A 27,958-nucleotide genomic window follows, 5' to 3' on the forward strand; every position below is an offset into this window, starting at 1 on the left:
GGCCTTTTCGCTGCTCCCTTCAAGGAAAAGTACTTTCTTTACACAAACTGCAACTTTTATTCAAGAAAAAATATCTAAATTGTTTTGGGATTGAGATTATGGTTTGAATTAGGTTTCCACGTAAGCACATGATTAATTAGCAGCATTAGTAATTATGTGAAAGTGAAAGTTGCTTACAAGGATAGTATGATTAAAGCCTTCTATGGAAGGAAATGTTGACACTGCCAACAAGCCAGACCAAAATCCCAGAAAATCAAGTTGAAGTGAACCTTGAAGTGAGTGTGGAAGTGTGGAAACTGTGAGGGGGTCTGGTTTATGTGGTAAATGATGCTGATGTTTCTGTCTGCAGTTCCTCAGAAGTGAATTTGTATGTGTTTGTTCTAGTAAGCATGAAACATCATGCTTACTAGAACATGTGTGGTGGAAATTGTGTGGTTTTTGTTTCGTTATGAAGTGTAGAATATTATTTGGTCACTCAGATTTTGAATAGAACCACCATCAACAGTGTAATACAACAGCAGGCAAAAGTGTCATCAGGTATGATATTGGGGCTCACAAACCCCTCACACAGGAATATAATCCTGGCTTTATAATTCCATGCTTTATTCATGTGATTCAATGTCTTGTGTTATTGCAGTCTCTGCCTTAGTGTTTGTTAATAAGTTTAAAATCTCTATAAATCTCTTTTACTGCAACTAAAAAAGGATTTATGTTTTGGGCGGCATGTACAGGCTCTACAAAGCTTTTCTATTATTTATAGGGCTTATTTCTACATCCTAAGCATGCATAGGCCAAATCCCATAAATATAAATGTACCGTGTGTCAAAAACTTCACATACGTATATCTTGTGTATACTGTACATACAGGATTGTTATTTAAACCCTCATGCCTGTCTGTGTCTGGGGTATGTGACGTATAACCAGTGGCATTATTATTTTTTATTAGGTTTTCAATGAAATGAGTTTTTTGCAAGTAGTTATATAGTTTATTAGCTGGTACTAAAAGTTCAATGGGTCTAGAAAATGTGTTTTCTTTTGGAAAAGAAAAAAGTAAAAAAACAGCCTATATGTGTGAGTAAATGTTAGAATGTGTGTGTTTGTGGGGGGACTATGTATTTAAAGGGACCGGTGCTGTATTCTATAGGTGGGGTCCTGATACACTGTGATCTCAGAGAGATCGTAAACAGCATCTCCAGCACCATCACACTGAGCACTGGGGCCCCTCAGGGCTGTGTGCTCAGCCCACTGCTGTTCACTCTGACTGTGTAGCACTGCACAAACCACATCATCAGGTTTGCCGATGATACGACCGTGGTGGGTCTCATCAGCAAGAAAGCCCAGCAGGATCTCTACTTCCTAAGAAGGCATCTCTCTCCCCCATCCTGACCATGTTCTATAGAGAGACCATTGCGAGCATCCTGAGCAGCTGCATCTCTGGTTTGGGAACTGCACTGTCTCAGATCGCAAGATCTTACAGATGATAGTGAGGAGAGCAGAGAAGATTATTGGAGTCTCACTCCCCTCTAATCAGGCACATTTACACCCCACGCTGCATCCGCAAAGTCAACAGCATTGTGGACGACCCCACACACCCCTCACACACACTTTTTACTCGCCTAACATTAGGATAGAGGTAGCGAAGCATTCAGGCATCACACCCAGACTGTGCAACAGTTTTTTCCCCTTTAGACATCAGGCTCCCCAACACACAGAACTGAACTGAAATTAACACACACACACACACACACACACACACACACACACACACACACACACACACACACACACACACACACACAACTTTGTGTTACTGCACTGTTGCAACCTAGCTCTATGTTGTTTTATGTAGCACCAGGCTTCTGAAGAAACACTGTTTTATTTCACTGTGTACCGTGTCAGCTATACTGTATATGGTTATAATGACACTAACAACTTTTTGACTTGACTGTCTGAGATGAAACACTTATTATATTAAATATAATAGCCTTATAAATGCTAATGAGGAAAACGCCTAAAATGGCAACAATTAAGTTTACAATGGTTTTAACAACAAATAATTTTTCAGAAAATGAACAACAAACACACTCCTGGAACCTGTTTGTGATACGATTTGCTTGTAGTGTTGCTTCAGTGAACAGTTCTGTGGAAAGAATAGAAACCTGGGGTTTTATTTTTTTAGATTTCTTGTATGAAAAGAGAAATTCACAATGATTATTAAAATATTGAATGTAAAATTTAATGCACATAAAAATAACACGTCTGAGTGTACAACATTTTCCAATAAAAAAATTAAAGAAAATAATAATAATAATAATAATAATAATAATAATAATAATAATAATAATAATCGTTCTGATAGATAGATAGATAGATAGATAGATAGATAGATAGATAGATAGATAGATAGATAGATAGATAGATAGATAGATAGATAGATAGATAGATGTGAGGAGTATATGTGAGAGTGCAGGAGATGGGGCTTGGGCAGGTTGTGTAGTGCCGTTATTGCGCGTTGCGGTTTGGACAGTAGAGGGAAGGGGTTTAGTGAGGACTTCAGAAAGGGGTTTGGGGGTTTAGTGAGGACTGAGGAGTGCAGATGCAGATGAAGAGGGACTTGCGCTTTAAGCCCGTCCCAAGTCATCATTAGAGGGGGCGCGGACTCTCCTGCGCTTCGGTGCGTAAAAGTTTCATCCCCACGCCAGTCGCTCGCACACCGACCACGCGCGTGAAGACTTTTAAACCTGTTCTGCTCCATCATGAAAAAGATGCCTCCTTAGCATTCATGAAGAACTGTGAGGATTGGAGGGACTGAGGCGAAACATGAGCCAGTTTCATTATCGCATGCTTCTGTTATCAGTGACTCTCTTCAGCAGTGCTCCACTTCTAACTTGTGGGAAATCACAACATGAAGCTGACAGCAACGGGTGAGAATATCTATCTATCTATCTATCTATCTATCTATCTATCTATCTATCTATCTATCTATCTATCTATCTATCTATCTATCTATCTATCTATCTATCTATCTATCTATCTATCTATCTATCTATCTATCTATCTATCTATCTATCTATCTATCTATCTATCTATCTATCTATCTATCTATCTATCTCTTATTCAGGATCATACAAAAATAAAAGCTTTGGTAAAAAGCCTTCCATTACAAATCAGCTGATAAAAAGATATAGTATAATATATAGTCCTTTTTGCAGCTTAACGCTTTGTACGTCATGAAATATTGGTTGTGGAGGATCCAGACAATTCTCCAGGAACACTGAGTGTGGCATGTGAATACACTGTGAATTGGATGCCAGGTCATTTCAGGGCACCAATCACATACAAGCACACACACACACACACACACACACACACACACACACACACACACACACACACACTCACTCACTCACTCACTCACACACAAACACACTTTCACACCTATGGTCAATTTATGAGAGCAGGAAGTAGGAAGTAGGATTTCCTAAAGTAGGATCCTAAAGGAATCCTTTTTAGAAGGTATCACCCAGATGATCGTGAGTTCCCTTTAGAGTGGGAGTTTTCCCCCACCACCATCACCTCTGGCTTGCACATTAAAAATTAAATTTAATAAGAGATAAATCTATAAATTGAAAATTAATATCCTGAAAGTATGTATTTGATGGTCTCAGTGTCCATTATAAACAGGGTTATATAAAACGAATTGAATTGACCTGAGTGCATGCAAAACACCACACAGGCAACATGTTCAGGATCAGCCGGCAAACTCTAAAGCCCTTAAACTCATTGTAGAGAGGAAAATAAAATCTCTTGTTTACACTATATAACCCTTCTTTGGTTTGGTAAAACCCTTATAGCTTCTTTGTAGTTTGGTATTTGGAAGGTACCAAGTTTAATCCCACACCATAATTATCCAGTAAAAGCTTAAATTACCCTTAAAGAAAATGTTCTCTTTTAAATCTCACAGACCATTTACAAAAGTGAGAATCCTTTACTAAATTAATAAATCAAACTTAATAGGAATAGGATTCATGTGTGTATATGACAGTTTTAAGATCCTTTTTCCCCCTCTATCTTTTCTCTAATCCTCAGGAGTGCCTTATCCTGTGCAGTGGCATGAGAACATTTTTGAGGTTTTGCTTGACTAAACATTGACATTAGAGAGATTAGACCTGTATTCTGATTATTTAACTATTCACAATTATAAAAATGTTTTTTGCTTGCAAATATATATATATATATATATATATATATATATATATATATATATATATATATATATATATATATATATATATAAACATCTTATGTGAGAGGAATTATACTTAGGATTATAGATACATCCACGGTTCAATGTGGTTAAAACTTGATCATGCTAGAGTTTAGACCTTTGTATTAAAAATTTAACAATTAAAGGTGCCTCATGTGGGGAATGGAAAGAATTCAGCGATCTCCTCAACACTGTGTTTAGCAATGTTATAAAAATTAATTTACTGAGCTGAAATAATTTAAACCACAGAGCTGAAGTTTTCATTGTATGTGGTCAGAATGCTGTGATGTGGCAAATGAAATAAATATGAATGTATTAATTACTAAAAATAATTATATAATTGATAAATTATGAATAATAAATATAATATAGCGATCATTGTGCAGCGTGCAATCTTGCATGTAAAAACAAACAGCACGTGGCGTTATTGATTTGACTCTAGAGGCCGCTAATGTAATGACAGCGGACCAGAACCCAGAAAAATACTATGGATTTTTGCCTATAGCTTATAGTTTCAGCAATCAAATATCGGTGCTGCTTAATTGGCAAACCTGATTAATCGGTCGACCTCTAATCTTTAGCATGCTTATTTTTTTAATTATTAAAAAAAGGAATTTAGAATAAATTGCTGTGGTTTAAGAGAATAAAACAATTCAGCATGTGCTGTTACTGGAAGTTAATCCCTTGGCTGATGTGATGCGGTCTGACTGCTGTATTGTGAAACAGGCCTGTATAACCTACATCATTATTACAATATCTGTCTGCGCAATCCTGATATATTACAGAGGGCTGAGGTATTGAAATGAGTCCTCTGATTTCAACATTTACTGTGTGCTGTGATCATTCCGAGAAATCTCAGATGTTCCAGATGTTTCTGGAATGATCTGAATCTGAAAATGAAATCGAAAACTATCACAACATAGCAGATTGTTTTGCTAGAACTCATTAAACTCTTGAAGCCTTCCTGTATCTATGCTATTGGCTTTGAAGTCTCATCATGGCAGCTCGAACCATTTCAGTCTCTCAACAGCTTCTAATCTCAGCAGTCCAAAAGCAAAGCAGACCAAGATAAGTGTGAGGAACTGATATTAAGAGACTACACAACTCCTTCACTCAAGCAGAAGTACAGAAACTCATGTTTTAAAAGATTCTGGTAAAAGTTAAAGTACTGTACACCTTTTCACAAAAGTTAAAGTAAAGAAGTTTGGGCTCTGACATGTAGTTATATAAAAAAGTAACCTTTACTACTACAACTGTTTAGTGTCATGCTGGTAACTGGACCCCACATCATATTAATATATTAATACAACTAAATGTCAGATTTTGTTACCCAATGAATGTATCCAGGCTGAACATAAGGGTTGAAGGGATGAAAATGGAGAGCATTGAGAAGAAAAAATATTGACGATGTCACCAAATAGATTAAAACTAAAGTAATTAGCCTGGTTTAAAAATGTAAAAAGTAGAAAGTACAGATATTTGTGCAAAAAATTTAAAGAGTGAAAGTAAAATGTCTGAAAAAAAATAAATAGTAAAGTACTGATACCAAAAAATACTCCAAAAGTACAGTAACGAAGTGGAAGTAATGAAGTACATATACTTCATTACTGTATTTATTTATTTATTTATTTATTTATTTATTTTTATTTATTTATTTTTTTGTTTGTACTTGTTTATTCAGCTTTTGCATAATTTTTTTTAATGCCATAGCCTTATAACTTTCTAGTTGTTGTACCTTTACAACAGTGTCTGCACATTTTTCACTTCCAGAGACTTAAAATCTATCTATCTATCTATCTATCTATCTATCTATCTATCTATCTATCTATCTATCTATCTATCTATCTATCTATCTATCTATCTATCTATCTATCTATCTATCTATCTATGTTTTATAGTTCAGGACAATATACACTACTTTATCATTCATTATTTTTCTATAATTGATTACAAAAGATTGTTTTTCACATACGATATTGCTTGTACTGAATAAAGTGTATAACTATAACTATATATATATATGCTGTGATGATGTGTGTATTACAGGGAAGAGTGTCCTGATAATAAGATTGTGACAGTGGAGTACCCATGTATCAGAGCAGGAGGAGAGAGTGGCACATGTCTCAGGTAAGAGCTAATCTTAATAATGTTACCTGATACACAGGTTGTTGAAATTTTAAAAACACATGTGGACACCTGACGAAAGACTTGGAACATAGTGTTCCACATTTAGTCCCCAATTGCTGTTATAATATTTTCCACTCTTCTGGGAAGATTGTCCACTAGATGCCAGAGTGTGCTTGTGGAGATTTGTACTCATTCACCCACAATGGTATTAGAAAAGCTGATGAAGGTGAGTTGAGGAGGCCTGGGGTCAGTGTACAATTCATCCCAAAAGTCTTTAATAGGGTCAGAGCTCTATAGCAAAAGATTTTCCATTCAAACCCATGTTTAGCATATTGTCATGGAACTGGTTTTGTGCACAAGGACATTGTAATGGTGGGACAGGTTTGGGTGTTCTAGTTCGAGTGAAGGGAAAATGTCATGCTACCACATCCAAAGCCATCCTATACTTTTGTGTGCCTTCAACTTTGTGGTAACAGTTTAGAAAAAGAACCACAAATGGCTGGAAAAGTCAGGTGTCCCAATACATCTATATAGTGTATGTTGCTCTTCTTCATCATCATCTCAAAGTTGGTCAAATGGATTTGCATGAAACCTGAAAGTTAAATGTGTACATTCTGAGAAGTTTTGAATGTTCTATGGAAAAAGAGTGAAGTTCAGAGATGTATTTCTTCATCTATCAATCGGAAATGTGGAACTTTATATTGCATCATAATCCTTTCAGCATCTTTCAGCCCAATCTAATTTGACATGTTTATCATTAAGCTCCGGTGGTGAAAATTGAACGCTATGGTTTTTTGAGGTCTCTTTAAGGATTGAGATGCAAATTTGCAAAAAAAAAAAAAAAAAAAAAAAAAAAAAACAAATTCTAACAATAATCCCAATAATTGTGCTATTAAAAATATTTATTTGGTATGAAATACACACTTCATACTTTTTTGTTTGATGAGAGGATTTAGAATAAACTTTGAGTGAAAAAGTTTTTGATACTCCTGTTTTACAACATGGCTTATGTGCTATAACATATGAAAACCTATTTATTAACCATTATTGGTGCCATTTGTCAATTTTGTGTTACTTGACAAGGTATTGATGAGATAAGGTTGTTTAATTATGTTTTCTAGAATGATTCATGTTATCCTTTATAAAAGGTTATTTTTATGTAGTTGTTTAAGTCAGTTGTCAGGCTTCTGCAACTTATTTTGGTGTCATGTAGCACTATAAATACCAGCTGAAAAATGTGTGTGAAATGTAGTGTCACCAGATAGTTAGTGTTGCCAAGATTACAGCCAAGATGACATAATATCCTTCTCTTACGGGTATATGCGTATCCATTTAAACCGACTGTTGATATTACAAGCTCCAGATGCCATCTCTGACAAATCCCATTTCAGAGTCAAGAGAAAAAACAGACACCTCAAAGCCACGACCTCATTTATTTCTCTCATGCCATCAAACCTTTATTTTTGCTCCGGTCCAAGTGCTACATTAGTGAGTATTGAGCAGAGATGTAGAAGTCTGACTGAGAGAAACATCTGTTTACTGTCAGGGTTAAATCTGAGATGGTTTGTATATCGTTTAATCCAATTGATTTCAATGGATTTGGGGGGATGCAGCATGCAATGTTTTCATTATGGTTCTTTGTCTTCTTTTTTTTCAGAGCTAGTGGTTTGGTTTTATATTGCATATGTAACATATCAGGACCTGCGATCTTTCATCCATAAAGAGAGAGATTATATTAAAATAACTGCTTCGTTTCAATCTGTTAATCTGAGATGGAATTGTGGTATACTGCACATTTCTTTGAATACATATTGTATGCTAAATGCTAATTACTTTATATACATGCCACAGTATACATCTGACAGGTTTAGCTTTGAGCCATTGGCCAAGCAAGGTATGTTCATCTGTTGTCTCTTTATTTCTATGCAAATTTGCAAGGAGTGCTTGGACCTTGGAACCAACTTTACTACTCTACTCATGGTTGAATTTCAGTTGTTTTGCTTTTACTCTCTCCATGAAGTAAACTGCCTTGGTTTGATAAGAGGCTCTCGATTCTTGTTTCAGTTCGAGTTGCATGAAACTCATTAGCTTCACAGATTGATGTTAAAACTCTGGCAGTGCTTGTAATAAGCAATATCTTCCAGACATCTCACAAAAGGAACAAATAAAGCACACAGATCTTTAAATGAAAACTGACATGATGAGTCCGTTGGGGCTTTTTCTGTGTTTCTGTGAACAATCCTGATTTGGTGTGTTTTTGCTTAATGTTTCAATGGTAGGAAGCATCAATGTGAAGTCATTCATTTATTTTTAGCTTGTGTGTACAAAGTTGTATGATGAAAGGGCAAGTATCAAATCTGTCCTGAAATAATACAATAAAATAATGAGAAAGCTTCTTGAAAATGATCTAATTATTTATTTGTGTGTGTAAATATGTATATTTCAGCATAGTTAACAATGTGATTAAGTTAACAATGTGATTCATTGATATAAAAAAACTATGCATCGGATACAAGTTAGCATTTGTATAGGGATGCATCATTTTTAACATACTTGCGACAAAAAAAATGATTTATATATATTATCAGTAGATGCGATATAGTTTTATTATTTAGAAAGTGACCAATTATTTGTGACCAATATTTTATATGTAGATCGATTTATTCTCATTAAACAGTTTCTCAAAGGCGTTTTCTCAGAACCACTACTGCTACGTTAATATGACTTATCACAACACTACAGAGAACGAGGCGTGTCTTGAGAGTCACAAAGAATACAGATTAACATGGCAGAGGTAGAGCTGCGTTTTCCTGGCGACAGAACAGGAAAAAAAAGTCTTGTTTTAATAACATCTTTCTATTTTCTTTTGTTTTTTTGCACTGCAAAGGCCTGTTTCTGAAATGACCATGCGTTAGAAGTCAGAAGCCACTTAAGAAAATTTATGATTTGCTGCCTGTGTGAACAAAAGAAATAAAAGCAATGGAAAACTGTTTTTTTTTTTCATTCATCGTTCCATTCTTTTCCGTTCCACTGAATCAAATCGAAATCAAGTCATAATAGGGTGAATTGTATCATATGAAGCATCGGTAGCTGCAAAGGTCATTATAAAATCCAACTAACAGCTGAAATATATACAGTATCATTTCAGATATTTGTAGTTGGGAGTAATCTTACATAGAGTGCCTGTCAAAATTTGGAAACAATCTGGAAGTTTTTTATGGTTTCTAAGAGACATATCCATTTTGTATAAACAACAAACTAGGCCATTCTACGGTATGAAGATTTACTCTGACCAAACAAATATATAAACATCCAGATGTTCCACTTTATTTTGATTGAAAAATCCTCCCTTAGCATGAATAAAAGATTTACACACTTTTGGCATCTGGACGGTTTGATTCTCCAAGCATTCAGCTGAAATTCTTTGCCATGGCTTTTGTAAAAACTTGCCAAAAAGGTGTTGCTCTGGCATTTATCGTTGTGTTATCTTTTGTAGGAGTTATTCTCTTGTGTAACGAGTCTTGGACCAGGTATTTTAGTGCATCGTTTATCACAGCTTGGCCTCGGACAGCACCTGTGTCTGTGCCATGCTTTTTAATTCTCATGCAGGGAGCATTTATTTAGGATGATGAATGTCTATACAAACTGAATTAATGAGGTTTAATTTAAAAATGCAGTAAAAAGAATTTAGCGAGTAATTCAGTATGTATGTGCTGTGAAAAAAAGGGACAAAGTTTGGTAGCCAATTTCATTCTCTGTAGAAATTAGGTGAATCCCGAGGGTTGCGGTGATTTACAATTTAGCCTGTGATAGTAAGGAAGAATTTCTCAGTTAGTGTTATCATTAATGAAGTGAAGAGATGAAACCCAGACTTTTTTGTTTAAAGTGTGTGTGGGTGTATATTGTGTTAGTGGGGGGAGGTAATGGGTGTTGATGCTTCAGGGATTTATGGCTTGACAGGTTTCAGATTACACTCTGTGATGTTACGTCCCAGTCTAGGGTTAGGGTGTGCAGCGTGATTAAAGGCACAGGGTGGTGGATATAAAGTAGATTTACAGCCTTATTCCAAAATAGATTCAATGTATTATTTTTCTCAAAGTTCTACAAAAGAAATACCCCATAATGACAACATGAAAGAAGTTTGTTTGAAATCTTGCAAATGTAAAAAATATATGAATAAATAATCACATGTACAGAAGTATTTACAGCCTTTGCCATGACACTGAAAATTGAGGTCAGGTGCATCCTGTTTCCACTGATCATCCTTGAGATGTTTCTACAACTTGATTGGAGTCCACCTGTGGTAAAATCAGTCAATTGACATGATTTGGAAAGGCACACACCTGCCTATAGAAGGTCCCACAGTTACCAGTGCATGTCAGAGCACAAACCAATCAATGAAGTCCAAGGAATTTCTGTAGACCTCCGAGACAGTATTGTATCGAGGCACAAATCTGGGGAAGGAGACAAAAAATGGAAGAAGTTTGGAGGTGACCATGAACCCAATGGTCACTCTGAAAGAGCTCCAGCATTTCCTCTGTGGAGAGTGGAGAACCTTTCAGAAGAACAATCATCTGTGCAGCACTTTACCAATCAAGCCTATATGGTAGAGTAGCCAGACGGAGCCCACTCCTCAGTAAAAGCAACATGACAACCCATCTGGAGTTTGCCAAAAGGCACCTGAAGGACTCCCAGACCATGAGAAACAAAATTCTTGAACTCTTTGGCTCAGGACCTGGGAGAGTAATCACGATCAAGGCAAAGATGAATGCAGCAATTTACAGAGACATCCTTGATGAAAACCTGCTCCAGAATGCTTTCGACCTTAGACTGGGGTGACGGTTCATCTTCCTACAGAACAACGACCCTAAGCACACAGCCAAGATAACAAAGGAGTGGCTACGGGACAACTCTGTTTTTGAGTGGACCAGCCAGAGCCCGGACTTAAACCTAATTGAACATCTCTGGAAAGATCTAAAAATGGCTGTGCATCGACGCTTCCCATCCAACCTGTTGGTGCGTGAGAGGTTTTGCAAAGGAGAATGGGCTATAAGGATGGGAGCTTGAAGCATCATATATAAAAAGACTTGAGGCTGCAATTGGTGCCAAAGGAGCTTCAACAAAGCATTGAGCATAGGCTCTGAATACATGTGATTTTTTTGTTTGTTTTTAATTTGGAATGAATTTGCAAAGATTTTAAACACACTTCTTACACATTGTCATTATAGGATATTGTTTGTAGAATTTTGAGGAAAATAATGAATTTAATCCATTTTGAAATAAGGCTGTAACATAACAAAATGTGGAAAGAGTGAAAGGCTGTGAAAACTTTCCAGATGCACTGTAGTTGTAACATGGGCAAATGTTTGAACACCAATTCAGTCAATGGAACTTAACAAATTGCGATAGGAACAACCATTTCAGAGCATAGTAAATTCAGACTCACATACAACCATAGGCTACCTTACCATCTGATAATAAGCTAATTGGTGCCTACAGTGCAGGGGAAGACTGTGAAAAGTTATCAAAGTGGCTCCAGTTTGTCTGAAATAGGGAAAGGAATAGCTCAGTGGTTAAGATGTTGAACTTATAATCAGAAGGTCATGGAAGGAGATAATTGATGAACAAGATAAAAGTTGCTCTCGGTAAGGGCTTCTGTCAAATGCTGTAAATGTAAATGTTATTGTTAAAAGAATTGGCCATTAAAACAGTTCTAAGAAACCTAAGAAAACGCCAACTTTGAACTGATATACTAAGCAGAAAGCGAATTAAATTTCTCAAACAACACAGTGACTTGTAGCAAGGTTTAGCTAACACTAATATGGCATTGCATCAATCTATTGCAATGCCACATTTGAAGAGTCATCAGAATGAAACTTTCCTTCACAGCAAAATTCAATGTTTAAAGTAAGCAAAACTAAATTTGGCTAAACCAGAGGCATTTTGGAATTAGCTTATGCAAACTGAAGAAATAAAAAAACATTTGGCCACAATCCCCACAAGGTTTGTTTGAAGAAAAAAAAGCATTTTATTAACTGTAAGATACATTTTGTGCTTGTGTGGTCTTCACTAGCAAGTAAACAATGTGAAGTTAAATAGAACAATGAATTCTCAAAATCTACCATCAATGAGTTCAGGAAATGTGAACTGAGGTTTTTGAACAGACCCTGGAATGGAATATCATTGAAAAACTGTGTGTAAATCTTTCTGTGCATTCAGAATTAGCTTTAAATATCTTGAAACTAGAAAAGTTTCATGGAGATAGATGCAGTAATATCTGCCAAAATCTCTCTCTTTCTCTGTTTGTCTGTCTCGTCATGCATCAGACGTGTATGATGTGTTTCCTGTGGAGAACTCCCCCCAAGAGTAATGAGTGATGTTTGATCCAGATGAAGCGAAGTTGCCCCTGGTAGGGGAGTCTCTGTAAAAAAAAAAGGAGCTGCCACTGTAAAAGGCTCCACACAGGAAATAGGAAACAGAGAGAAGCTGCTTGCGGTCGCACCCTCTGACTTTTATGTGGGTTTACGGGGTGTCTCGTGTCAGGGGGTAATCAGGGCTCCGTAACTGATATAGAGAGAAATGCATCAATGAAGAAAAAGTGTTGAGTAAAATAGAAGATTATTTGAATCTCTATTTGGAATTATTGCCACCCATATCACCTTGGAACACTCTAACAAAGTAAATTATCTTTCTATTCAGTATATTTTAAATGCACTATATAGACAAAGGTATTGAGACACCTAACTTATCCAGCCATATGTGGGTTTCTCCCAAATTAGTCACACAATTGTATGTCTTTAAGATGTCTTTGGATTAAGTAGCATGCGTTTTTTCTTCACTTGAACTAGAAAATCCAAATCTGTTCCACCATGACAAGTCCCCTGTACACAAAGCCAGCTTCATGATGATATGCTTTACATGGGTTGGAGTGGAAGATCTTGAGTGTCCTGCAATAAAGCTTTGACCTCAACCCTATTACCCGACATCACTAACATCCTCGTGGCTGCATGAGCACAAAATCTTCACAGGCACACTCCAAAATCTAGTGAAACATCTTCCCAGAAAACTGAAGGTTACAAGAACAACAAAAATGGTTCAAGATGTGGAATGAAATGTTCAAAAGCACATACGCATCTTATGATCAGGAAACATTTTTCAATGAATTTTATATTATATTTAATTTTACTTTACATATTGACAGTATAATCTGAGACCAGGATGGAAATGAACATTTTGAGAGTAAGAAGTGACAAAAAAACCCAAAAACATCTTGAGATGAACCCTCAAAAAGGTTACGGTTTATTCAGATAATCTCTCACACTCCATTTGTTTAGCTGGATTTGCGAGTTCCAGACTGTTTAGGCATTCCTGATAAGGACTACTATTTGTCAAACCATTGTTCTTGTAAATATCATCATTAAGGGATTAAGAGAAATTAAAAAGGCGAATATATCACAACTATTTCAAATTCTGTATTTTATCAGCAGTGCATCACAAGTGTATACATGAAAGGCAAAGGAGTCTCAAGACTGTTTTAAAAAAATGCATGTCCATTCACATTTCTGTTCAATTGGTTCCATAAAGAACACATTTTCATATTAGAAACCAAAAATGGCAAATGCCCGTAAATAATCAGTGACATTGAGCCTGCAGGCGGGATTATTTTCTAGTTAAAGCATGGTTGAATTTAAGTATGTACAGAATGTACTTTTTGCCTATTTATTGTTACATATGATGTACTGTAAAAGCATATGTAATATATATTTAAACACATACAATCATTCATAATCTTAGAGTTTTGGTTAACACAAAAATGCAGTTTGTCATGTTACTTCCACATTTCAGTGTGACTTAAACACCGCAAAAACCCTAAGCTTGTGATTGTTTATGGGTGAATTTATATATATATATATATATATATATATATATATATATATATATATATATATATATATATATATATATATATATATATATATATATATAAAATTGTCACTTTTTTCAAAACAGTCTTAAGACTCCTGTGTTTTTCCTATATACAGTTGTGCTGTAAATAATTAAAGAATTTCTAAGAATTTGTACTACTGCCTTGGGTAGACACCACAGTTTTCTCATTAAATTATTTTTTTATATTTTGTACATGTGCTTACAGTCTTGGTATCAGATCTGTATCACTGTTTTCTTGAGCTGTCACTCTAAATAACTCTCTAACATCCTCTCCTGATTTGCTTTATTTTCTTCCCAGCCAAATCTGTCTCATTGCTAGATCGATCACTGAGTTAGTCAGGACTGAATGTAGTGTGGAGTTGAAATAAAGGACATTTGGGTCTGTGTGTGTGTGTGTGTGTGTGTGTGTGTGTATGTGTGTGTGTGTGTGTAGACCAAAAGCCAAAGCCACTTGTCTCTGAATGCTAAAACACACCGTATTTACTTCACTATTGATGAGGGTATTTTGCATAAAATATTTTTGTATTCATAATTCTCTCCAGATGTGCTTTTTCGGCCAATAGGGCAAACATCATTCCTCTATTAATTAGGCAGTTCACTTGGGGTGAATACTTATGCAAGGCATATTTTTACTTCTATGTGGTGTATTTTTTGTCAACAGCAGGATTTTTTTGTGGTCAATTGTTTTTCTTTTTTTTAAAGAAAAAAATACCCATTTAAACTAAGTAAAACGAATACTTGATATTTACTTCAGTAATTGATTAGAAGTTATTTCTGCTGAACACTTTTCCTGCTACAGCACCAATATCAATCTCCTAATCCCTTTCCTGAGAGAAAATCTTCACAGCACCTTTAAGTAAAAATGATATATGGTATATAAATACTCTATATTGACATATACATATGACTGGAAAAGTCCGGTGTCCCAATACTTTTGTCCATATACTGTATATCAGTAGTGAGTCAAGCCGTATAATTGGAGATAACCTGACAGAAATCCGTAAATTTACAACGGATAAAGACTGATGTGTGTTTGTGTGTGTGTGTGTGTGTGTGTCTGTGTGTGTGTGTGTGTGTGTGTGTGTGTCACTGATCTGTGGTTTAAGAACTCAGACATTCCCTCTAGATGATTTGTCATTAGTTTGGACTTTCTCTTGCCCGTGGGGAAAACTCCCTTTAACTCCACTCAGTCCAAAGTGCACCCTCTCACTCTCTTTGCTGTGTTTGCTCTTCTTTGATCCTAATCTTCCAATCCCTTTATCCATCCATCTCGCTCTCTTTCTTCAGCCATCGTGTTTGTGCGTGTGTGCGTGTGTGTGTGTGTGTGTGTGTGTGTGTGTGTGTGTGTGTGTGTGTTTTGATGGGGGTCACATTCCAGTGACAGCAGGACGACACGGTTGAATCCTCCGCTTGCAGCCGTCTGTCAGTGCCTGAAACTGATTCTGATTCTTTTTATAGTTTCAAATAATTACAAATAATTGCATTATGTTTTTGCTAACCAAATTTTTTGTTTATTCTGTAATGACTGAGGCAAAACTGCTCAGCAACAAGGCAGTTTATTGCAATTGTTCATTTCCAGGAAATCTTTTTCATAATTTTATTAATCTCAAATGCTAATAAACATAAAGCACAAATCAGTAAATGTCTTGAATTACATTCATGGCTGTAACCAGGCTCGAAATCTCAAAAAGTAATTTTTGCTTTGCAAAAATTTAACTAACTATTTAATATACCAAATAAGTGCTGGGACACCTACGCTTTCTATACCTATGTGGTTCGTCCCCAAACTTTTATTACAAAGTTGGAGGCACACATTTGTACAGGACGTCTCTTAATGTGGTAGAATTACATTGTTCTTTACTTGAACTAGGAAACCCAAACCAGTTCCAGCATGGCAGTGCCTCTGTGCACAAAGCCAGTTCCATAAAGGTATGCTTTACATGGGTTGAAGTGGTAACAATGGCTCCCGGGATAAAAATAAGCAGGAGTTTTTAAAACACACTTTCTGTGTGGATGGATCCACATGATTGAGCTGGACTTCCCAGAAAACTTGTTTCAGTGACTGATTTCACCTGAAAACCCAAGACTTTAGAAGAACTGCTGCTGTAATAATGACATCCTTTCAGCATCCAACAACACTGTTTGACTTTGTCTTGCTAAGCCAACATAAGAAAGAAATCTTCTTGGTTCTTCTTGGTTAGTTCCTTATATGTTGCCTCAGGAAAAAATTAGGAAGTTCCCCTAATAGATATTTTTTTTGTATATTCCCCCAGAGAAGATGTGAGAAATTTCCTTTTGACATTTACATTTGTGGCATTTAGCAGACGCCCTTGTCCAGAGCGACGTACAAAAGTGCTTTGAGTCTCTACCAATGAATAAATCTACACTGGTACACTTGACTATAAACTTAATATAAATCAGATTACATTTGGTTGAGAGGATTATTATTTTTATTTTTTGTAAAAGATAAAGCAAAAAAAGTGCTTGTTTTTGTTCCTCTGAAGAGTTTGTCCTCATATCACCTCAGGAAGAAATAAAGAGGTTTCTATTTGGTTCTTCTTTCTTCATCATAAAGCCTCAGGAAGGCAGTGAGAAGTTTTCATTTCTTTTTTACCTCAATACACCTCAGGAAGACATGAGGCAGTTCTTTTGTTTATCATACTGAGCATTTCTTCCTCATGACACCTCAGGAAGAAATGAGGCAGTTCCTTTTTATTTCCTCTGATGATTGTCATTTCAGGCAGATGTTAAGTTCCTTTTAATTTCTTCTGAAAAACTTTACCTCAGAAAGTTTTTCCCCCATGTCTCTCTCTCTTCTGAGTTGTTAATCAAGGATCCAGATTCCTCAAAAGAATGTTTGGCTAAAATCTGTACAGAGTTCATTTGAATTATGACCCATTGATGACAGCCATTGAGCCAGTCATGCCCCCTGCCTCTAAAAACTGTTATATCTGTTTCGGTGACTTCTGTCAGCATGCCAAAGAGATCTTTTAGTTACGGTGTGCTGTAAAAAGGGCGAATACAGTGTCTGAATGGAAAGACCCAACTCCAGCTGTTATTGCAAAATATAACTCTTACACTGTAAGAACGTCTGATTGCCTACAGATGTTTTGTACAAGCTTTTACAAACCACACCATAAAAGGTGAAGCTATAAAATAGAAATATGAATAAACATGCAACAATAAGCACAATTTATAACATCTCTTCTCTCTGTAAATTGACTCCTACTGGAAAACAAATTTCAATTGAGTGTTTCTTACTTAAAGGAAAAACTTGTGATTTGGGAAAGATGGGTAATGAGTTGCAGAACAATCTAAAACTGAAGGGCTATGCCAGTTAGCTAGCTAGTAATGAGTGTTAGCGAGAACCAGTTGAGTATAATAATGAACAGGCGATAGATAGATAGATAGATAGATAGATAGATAGATAGATAGATAGATAGATAGATAGATAGATAGATAGATAGATAGATAGATAGATAGATGCATTAATGGCTCAATGGATGGACAGATTGACGGATGGATGATGGAGACTGTGAAAGTAATTGGGTTTGTGTAAAATAAAAAGCTTTCTCTCTGGGCCATGGATCCTCTTTCTCATGGCTCCCATGGGGTTGACCCGTGGAAGTGAGGTGGCAGAATAAATAAACATAGAAAAGAGTTTTTCACACACACACACACACACACACACACACACACACACACACACACACACACACACACACACACACACACGTGTGAGTGCTTAACCACAGAAGCAGGATGAGTACTCTATCAGTTGTCCTTCCCTCTGTCTCTCACACACAGTCATTCTCTTGTATTTGTGTGTTTGCAGGTCATTGACCTTTGACTGTGATGGCTGAAAGATATGTCTCTCTAGATCCTTTCCCAGTTTCCGTCTCTATCGCTATAACAACCTCAATTGTTGACCTCATTCAACAAGGGAGCTTCAAAAACTCTGAACACAACTCTGCTTCGATCAGACTTCTTTATGGCTGCAGTATTCCTCCTGTCTGGTGTCTAAAAGCTTTAAATCCAGTTTAAATATCTGCATCTGATTTCATAGAGAGAGTGAGCAGTTTTGTTTAATTAGCATTCTGTGCAGCTTTAATTAACATTATAAGTGATTTAAGGTGCTTATTATGGATTATAACGCATCAGCAAGTATTTTATTCCATTAGTACTCCATTGCCGCTCCATTGTTGGATCCAAATATTTGAAAGAGACAACACAGGCTGAAAAGATATTAGGTTTTTTGGGGGTACAAGCATGATGATTTCAAAATACACACCTATTTTGTGTGATGATGATGGTGGTGTGAAAATTGTATCAATAAAATTGACTGGATTTTCTCTTTAAAGTTTGAGAAACTCAAAAACAGAATGCATTGTCTGCCAAAAATTATATTTAGAAATTATTCAGGTCTATTTATCTCAGCAAACATACCGTACACACAAACATTTTGCCTTTTTAGTTTGCATTGCCTTTTTAATTTCCCTGCTCAATCTGGCAACCGAACGATGGAGTCCTGGTCCTTTTCAGTATTTGTTTATATGGAATATGTCGATAGGATTAACAGAATCACCCTTCATGGAAAATGTAGTTACACACACACACACACACACACACACACACACACACACACACACACACACATAATCATAAAGAATGGGATAAAAGATATTTATCAATTTTAGTCCACATTCCAGCTGTTAATGAGCAAATAAATCAAACCTGCATTCACAGAAAATCCCCTGTATTTAGTCTAAGTGTGTAAGCTGATAGGGGATTTCTGCACTGTATAACATGCTGAACGCTGTGTGTGTGTGTGTGTGTGTGTGTGTGTGTGTGTGTGTGTGTGTGTGTGTGTGTTTTGAGTTGCAAAGGGGGGCCTGAACAAGGGTCATCAAAGGTTAACTAGACGTAAAGTTTGAGTTGAGCTTGTTAGTGATGATTATCGATAGCACTGGCAATCTCGTTAAAAGGACAGAGTGTGTGTGTGTGTGTGTGTGTGTGTGTGTACGGTGTGCTGAGACTTCAGTAAACACATGCTAATAATAAAGGGCCTAATTTAATTGTAAATTAACAGAGAAAGAGAGGGAGTTGGAGAGAAACGACATTAAAACTTCTGTCTTCTCAGAGACGAGTCTTACATCTGTTGTTCATTTTGTCCTCCTGCTGTATGGACCGCTGGCAGAGATAAAGTGTCAGATGGGTTGTTTGTCCAGAGTCCAGGAAAAAACACACACACACACACACACACACACACACACACACACACACACACACACACACACACACACACACACACACACACACATTTTTATACTCGAACTGTTCTTCCTTCTATGGGAATTATATGAAAGAGTGAGAGAATAAGAGAGAGACAATGAGAAAGGGGCAGATAAATAATAGATGGACAGAAGAAGAGAGGAGAGAATTAGACAAGGACATAATTAGAGAGATAGACTAAGAAAGGAACAGAGTAAAAGAGGATGAATAATAAAATATTAATATAGATTAATAGAAAGAAAGAATAAGAGAAGGACAGAAGTAGGGAGCGACAGAATTAGAGAAGGACAGAATTAAAGAATGAATAATAGAAGAACAGATTAAGAGATAGACAGAAGTAGAGAGCGACAGAATCAGAGGAGGATCGAATGAGAGTAAGAGAGAGACAGAATCAGAGAATGATCAAAGAGATTCAATAAAGGGAAGATAGAATGAGAGAAAGATTAAGAGATAGACAGAATGAGAGAAAGATTGAGAGACAGAATGAAATAATGTTCTCTGATTCTGTCTCTCTCTCAATCTTTCTGTCATTCTATCCTTCTGAGCCTGAGAGAGAGAAAGAGAGACAGAGAGAGAGAGAGAGAGAGAGAGAGAGACAGAGAGAGAGAGAGAGAGAGAGAGAGAGAGAGAGAGAGAGAGAGAGAGAGAGAGAGAGGAAAAGTATTATGAATAGATGTTTGTTGATCAATCAGACAGAATTTCCAGACAAAACTGTCCTGATAGTTTGTTTCTCAGGGTTTCTCTGGGATGTTTCTCCTCTGGCTTTTATTTCTTCTCTCCGTTTGTGTGTTTGGCTTTGTAGATATATTTAATTCTCAAACAGCTAGATTCAGGATACATGGTCATTTCACGAGTTTTATAGCTCATTTCAGGTCGTGTTGTTATTAAATATCGATGAGAATCCTGCTCACACAGATCACATCCCCGTGTAATTACACGGTGATTATTTGTTTTATCAACAGCAGTTTATTCACAGAGACATTACACAGAATTGTACTGAATAAATCTCCGAACTTAGGCACCTGGCCAACATGAATACGAGGCAAAGAGCAGATGTTCATACTTTTTTTTCCTGTCTCTCCCTGTTTTTCTCTCTCTCTCTCAGGAGGAAGTGCTGTACAGGTTTCAGGCTCGTCATGGGCCAGTGCATACCTGAAAGTAGGTAAAATCCTGCTTCTCACTCAGATTCACCAATTTTGCAGTTATTAGAATGTCAAAGCTGTAAGGTCCCTGTATGCTGCAGTTGAGAAGAAGAGAGAAGAGAAGAGAAGGGCAGAAGAATAGAGAAAGACAGCATAATAGAAGGGAAGACAGGAGATACAGTATCTCTGAATATGTTGCTTTAGTTTGTATCATATTATGTATAATTTCTTTATACTGCTCCAGAGTGGACATTTATTCCTAAAAACATATCGCCATTAAAATTCAGTTTGACTTCCGGGTTAGGATCGAATGTTTGATTGGATGTTCGATTGGAAATATATTGCGCTTTGATTAGTTTTTGGTTTTTGGCAGTGAGATTTTCATTGCTACATTATATGTAAATAAACAAATAAACAAATATTAATATATCATTAGGGCTATTAAATACAGCACTTATAGTGTTTTATCAGGTCGCACTGCGTTTAATGTATTTGTGTGTTTGTGTGTGTGTGTGTGTTTAGGTGTAGATGTGTGTGCAGGTTCTCCATGTGAACAGCAGTGTATGGATAACTTTGGCCGGGTGGTGTGTACATGTTACAGTGGCTACCGATTTGACCGGGAAAGACATCGGCAGCACCTTCACCCATACTGTTTAGGTGCGTGTGTGTGTGTGTGTGTGTGTGTGTGTGTGTGTGTGTGTGTGTGTGTGTGTGTTTACTGCTAATGTAAATTTTTTTGGTCAAAAGTCTGACTCTGGTGCTTTGTCTATCTATCTATCTATCTATCTATCTATCTATCTATCTATCTATCTATCTATCTATCTATCTATCTATCTATCTATCTATCTATCTATCTATCTATCTATCTATCTATCTATCTATCTATCTCTCTCTCTCTCTCTCTCTCTCTCTCTCTCTCTCTCTCTCTCTCTCTCTCTCTCTCTCTCTCTCTCTCTCTCTCTCTCTCTCTCTCTCAGATGTAGATGAGTGTGACGAGTCGAACGGGACGCTGTGTGAACATGTGTGTGAAAACACACCAGGCAGTTTTCGCTGTCGTTGCAGTGCTGGATACACACTGGCTTCAGACCAGCGCTCCTGCATACCTGCACAGAAACGTGTGTGTGTGTATTTGTGTATTTGTGTGTGTGTATGTCTACAGGTTTTCAGCCTTTGGTTTAGACAAAGAAAAATTTAAAACAGATGATATATTTATGATTTTTATGAGTTATATATTTTATATGTTTGTGTGTGTGTGTGTGTGTGTGTGTGTGTGTGTGTGTGTGTGTGTGTGTGTGTGTGTGTGTGTTTGTGTAGTCTCTCTCCCACATTCTGCAGGTAAATCTGATACTCAGATGAGCTCTGGTTCCTGCTCTCTCACCTGTCAGGACATTATGAACATGAGAACCAACCTACAGCAGCTCAAACTCCACCTGGGACACACACACTCGAATGGACAGGTAACACACACACACACACACACACACACACACACACACACACACACACACACACACACACACACACACACACAGAAATACTCACACCAGAGCTGCTCTTGTAATAATAATTATATTAATAATAATAATAATACATTTTATTTAATGGCGCCTTCAAAAACACTTAAGGACTTTGTAAAAAGAAGTGATTATCATAAAAACAACAAACAACAACTTTTTAACTGGTAGAATTAATCAGAAAAACTAAATCTAAACAGATGATTTTCAAGGCATGATTTAAAAGTGGGCAGACAGTCAGTTTTAGGAAGCCAGTGTAGATGATAGAGAACCGGAGAGATATGCTCTATGGAGGAGGTTCTAGTAATTATACAGGCAGATATGTTCTGGAGCAGTTAAAGTTTATGAAGAAGTTAGTGAAGTAACCCAAACAATAACCAATGTGCGAGGTAACTGGAGCATAAACAAGAATAGGATGAAGACGACTAATGTTCTGTAGATGGAAGTACGCAGACCGAGTAATATTGTTCAAATGTTTTTTTAAAACGCAATGTACTATCATCGACAAAATCCAGACTCTTAACCTGATAAGATAAAGAGATTATAGAATTATCAATAGAAAGTGAGAAACTATTGAATTTTGACAAATTGGATTTAGTGCCAACCAGAAGTCTGTTTTGACAGACTTCTTTATATTATTTTTAAGCTAATATTTAGCTTAAGAAAATTGTGCACTAACTAAGATTTAATCTCTTCTAAACGTTTCAAAAGAGAGAAGGATGGAAAAGTACAATTTGGCTTGGAGGAGAAATAGAGCTGGTCATCTGTGCAGCAATGAAAATCAATGCCATCATAACCAAGAGGTAATAAGTAAATGACAAATAAAAGTGGGCCTAAAACAGAGCCTTGAGGAACACCAGTGGTAACAGATGAGGAGTCAAGTCTTTCAAGAAGTTTATTTCTATAGCGCGTTACACAATGGACATTGTCTCGAAGTAGCTTAACAGAATTTCAGAATTAAATACTGTATTATGATCTGAAATTTTTGAGATGTGCAAATTGAGTATGTCCAGAGAGAGATGGAATCTGAACCAGTTAAGAGGGATACCGGTATTTCTTATAGAGAGTAATCTATCTAAAAATACTTGATGGGAAATAGTATCAAAGGTCATGCTTAGATCGAGAAAAATAAGTATAGTTAAGAGTCCGGAGTCGGCTGCCATCAGCAGATCATTAACAACTTTTACCATGGCAGACTTTTGAGATAATGAGTGAATTGTAAATTGGGCAAAAATTGGCAACAATTATTAGGATCAGTGCCCAATTTGCGGTTAAAAGAGCATTTTTTGCACTAAAGCATTTCATCTGCATACATACCTTTATGAACTGTAAGTCCAGTTTTAATTCATAAACGTTCCAAGCGATGTCTTTTACTTTTAATAAGTGAAATAAAGTTTTTTAAGGTGCCAGTGTATCAAGCACACTATGCAGTCCATTGTTATAAAAAGAAACCAAATCATACGGAGTAGAAAAGGCATCTTTTCTGAAGAGATTTTTAAGTCCTGAGGGGGAGTGGTGGCTCCAGCGGTTAAGGCGCTGGGTTGCCGATCGGAAGGTCTGGGGTTCAAGCCCCGGTATCGCCAAGCTGCCACTCTTGGGCCCTTGAGCAAGGCCCTTAACCCTCTATGCTCCGGGGGTCCCTTACGAGGGAAATATCAAGGTCTGTGACGTCGGAGTGACGTGGGGCCGCCTTCCCGTGGGCTCACCACCTGCAGGAGGGACCGTAAGGGACGGTGCTGTGAGGTTTGGGCAGCGGTCGAAGGCGGGGGCCTGCTTAGACTGCTGCCCCCGCGACCCGAATTACGGATAAGCGGGAGAAAATGAATGAATTAATTAATTTTTAGGTCCATTAGAAAAAGCAGATAGATTGTATATATAGATTGTAATATAAACAATGAATCCACACTTTCTGACCAATCCGAATTGAGAGTTCAGGAGCACTGGGGTTTATTGTACTAAATGACCAAGTGTGTGTGTGTGTGTGTTTAGGTAATCTCACCTGATTTAGCTAACAGCAGTGAAAAACCACTTCCTGGTAGAGTGGGGAAAAATCATGATAGCCACACCAGGTCTGGTCCCCCAGGAGTGCCTGGACCCCCGGGCCTGCCAGGTACACACACACACACACACACACACACACACACACATACACACACATTGGTGTTTATTCCAATAAAAACACATCTCTGTGTTTTAGGAGCTGCAGGACAGAAAGGAGAACCTGGATCTATCGGAGCTTTAGGTCCCCAGGGGCCGAGAGGTGATATGGGCCCTATGGGTCCACAGCCAGACCTGGGGCATATTAAGAGGGGACGCAGAGGGCCAGTGGTGAGAACTCTCACACACACACACACACACACACACACACACACACACACACACACACACACAACCGATTTTATGGGATCTCTATAAACCTTATGTGTCACTGTTTCTCCAGGGACCGCTAGGAGCACCAGGAAGAGATGGACTTAAGGTAAGTGTTTGTGCACACGTGTGTATGTGTTTGTATGTGTGTGTGTGTATGTGTGTGTGTGTGTGTGTGTGTGTGTGTGTGTGTGTCATCATTTTCTACATGCTGAATGTATTAAAAGATACTTATAATTATAACAAAGTGCTGATTTGTATTTTGTCTCCACAGGGTGAAAAAGGTTCTCCTGGACCCAGAGGGCCACCAGTAAGTTCGAACAAAACTGCATTTTTATGAAGTTTAATAACTTCATAAAAATGTAAAATAAAAAATAAAAATTTATTCATTACTTCTGAATATACACTATATGAACTACATGAGGTTTTGGGAGACCTGCCTTTTCCAGCGATATGTGGTAGGACATCTTTGGATGTGGCTGCATGAAATTGTCCAATGCCAATGCCCCTGTGCACAAAGAAAAAATGGGTTGGAAGATATGGGGGATCTCCTGCTATAGAGCTCTGACCTCAACCACACTGGACCTCGACCCAGGCCTCCTCTACTCTCCTACATCAGCACCTGACTTTACTAACAGACATTTGGCTGAATTAATCTTACACAAATCTCCACAAAATTTAGTGGAACATCTTCCCTTGTGTGGAAGAGTGGAGGTTATTATAACACCAAATGGGGATCTAATTTGGATATGGAATGTTCAACGCCAGGTGTCCACAAACTTTAGTTCAAAGTGTATAGTGGATTATAATGGGTTACAAACAATAAAAAAGTCAAATATGGATATTTTATATAATAATTAATGTCACCTCAATCCAAATGAATGTCATTACTAGAGCAAGATACCCAATGAACACAATTCAACAAGTCTCCTTTCACTGTAGCCATAGCAGCACTGCCTGCATACATAATCTCCAGCAGAACCATTGATATTAACCTCATAAAATTACCACTGAAATATTCCTTAGTTTAATATTGTTTTACTTATTTTTAAGTAAAAATTGGGTAAACAAATTAATTAGCATTAAATGCAAGGGTAGAGATGTTTAAAACAGTTTAGTGGCACAGATATTTCTGCAGATCAGGTAGAGCTCAATCAAACAGGAAGTAAACACAAGGCATTCATAGTAGACAAATATTTTCATTCTGCAAATGAATAATTGAAGTGTTCATCATTAACTGTGTTATTTTATTTTCCAAATTTCCTGTTTATCTCTGCATTAGGGACCTCCCGGGTCTTTCGACTTCCTTCTCCTGATGATGGCGGACATCCGTCATGACATCATCGAGCTGCAAGACAAGGTTTTCGGAAGGAGGACAGACTTTTTACTGGACACGCCCCCAGAGACGGTGGTGGAGGCGGAGTTTAAAGAGTCGGGGTCAGGGCAAGATGAAACGACGCTCGATACATGATGGATGTGAAGATGTCGAAGAGGGAGATTTTGTTCAGATGCAAAATTAGAGACTATAAACAGTGACTGTGGAAATCTATACTGAAGCTGGATGACTTCAGGACTGTACGTTTGGGCAAATCAAGCAGCTCTCTTATGATCTGTGTAAAGAAAGTGTTCCAGGAACATCAGCTTTCGGGGATAGACTGCTGGTTAGACTGATAATATATCAGAGAGACTATAAATGTGACTTCTTCTCAGACATGTGTTGTGCCATTGTAGGAAGATAATCAACAGTGTGGTGTTGGAGTCTTACCACCAAAAGGTTCTTTATGCTGAAGTTCCATTTCTCTCATTCAACAGCAATTTGCCCTTATTTTGTATAAATTCAAGCATATTGTGCTTTTTATCCATTTAGAGTTATGTTTAATGTTGTGGAACCTCTATGAAACAGTAAAGACTTTATACATCTAAAACTGGAGACTCCTTCCAAAATAAATGTCTTCTTACACGACTACACCAACAAAACACACTACGCACGATCGCTTCTGTGATTTATCTCAGCCAGCTACGGATACATCCGATGCAGCACTGGAAGAAAACTCCTGCTAAGAAGATCAACACACACTCAACACCAAGAGACAAGAACTTCAGATAGTAGGTTTCGAATTACTGTACTGCGAATATATTCTTATCCCATTCCACATTTAGTCCATTTTTGCTGTTAGAATGACCTCCACTCTTCTGGCAAGATGTTCCACTAGATTTTGCGAAGATTTGTTTGAGATTCATTCAGCCACAAGGGTGTTAGTAAAGTCAGGGACTGATGGTGAGGTGAGGAGGCCTGAGGTGCAGTCAGCATTCACATTCATCCCAAAGGTGCTCAATAAGGTTGAGGTCAGAGCTCTGTAGATCTCAGGATCTTCACTGATTGTCATGCTGGAACAAGTTTAGGTCTAGTTCAAGTGAAGGAAAAATTTCATGCTGTAACATCCGTAGACATCCTATAATATATCCTACAATTGTGTACAACTTTGTGGTAACAGTTTGGGGACGACCCACATATGGCTGGAAAAGTCAGGTGTACCACTAGTTTGTCCATATAGAATATAACAAAACTTATAATAAATCATTGTCAAATGTACCGTATGAAAGACTTAGAAAAAGTTTCTAAAGAAAACATATTTGTCTGGCAGCTGGAATGACTTTTAGAATATCTGTTATAGAAAAATCAATTAATACTTTCTGACCAATCAGAATCAAGAATTCATCAATGCTGTGACATGATATTTATTAATCAAAGCAAAGCACAACTGTATGCTTTTCAAAGTACTTAATTGTTCTTCTTAAGTTTCATACACTGTTTGAATGATCTTAGAACTATTTATTCAATACTTTGTGTTTTTTTTATCTTCAAAACTGCATCACAACACGTACATATACACAATAATACTAAAATAATGTTCATATTACAATAATGGCATCAATATAATTATTAATAAATACTACAGGTAGTCGTCGACTTACGACCTATGCAACTTACGACCACAAGCCGCGGCGTACGACAGTTCGTACCAGCTTCCGGCAGCACTACCATCTCCACGATTTTGAAAGATAAAGAAATAATTCGTGAATTAAAATGGTGTAGAGATGATACAAATGGCATTTAATGGACAAATACTACGTAACGATTTTTATAACATCATTTCAAAGTACTGTACACATAGCCTACCTGTACTTCTATTATCAATATTAATGATTATAATAATAACAATTATAAGTATTACAATACTGTTAGAAATAGAATTATTAATACATTCAGAAATATTACTTTCAATAATAATAATAATTAT

The 27,958-nt window shown here is 37.0% G+C and overlaps 2 protein-coding genes across 3 annotated transcripts in view; one reads left to right on the forward strand and one right to left on the reverse strand.

Annotated features, from left to right (window-relative positions):
• Positions 1-27,958, reverse strand: part of LOC310732045 (uncharacterized protein) — a 195,052-nt gene that overhangs the window by 23,395 nt on the left and 143,699 nt on the right. The gene's annotated exons all lie outside the window — the stretch shown is intronic.
• Positions 2,669-27,249, forward strand: LOC310732135 (collagen and calcium-binding EGF domain-containing protein 1-like). 2 transcript variants are annotated; one of them, XM_083552468.1, is made up of 11 exons: positions 2,671-2,924; positions 6,314-6,394; positions 20,739-20,791; positions 21,298-21,432; positions 21,753-21,890; positions 22,090-22,232; positions 24,279-24,399; positions 24,487-24,617; positions 24,730-24,765; positions 24,931-24,966; positions 25,939-27,249. In XM_083552468.1, exons 1-11 carry the CDS (start codon positions 2,821-2,823, stop codon positions 26,125-26,127), a joined length of 1,167 nt encoding a protein of 388 aa, XP_083408594.1. In that variant the 5' UTR covers positions 2,671-2,820; the 3' UTR covers positions 26,128-27,249. The 2 variants fall into 2 exon arrangements, with proteins under 2 accessions (XP_083408593.1, XP_083408594.1); XM_083552467.1 differs by having other exon boundaries at positions 2,669-2,924; positions 24,279-24,617.

Source organism: Silurus aristotelis (assembly GCF_946808225.1).
Source record: "Silurus aristotelis genome assembly, chromosome: 10".
Classification (NCBI taxonomy): Eukaryota; Metazoa; Chordata; class Actinopteri; order Siluriformes; family Siluridae; genus Silurus; species Silurus aristotelis.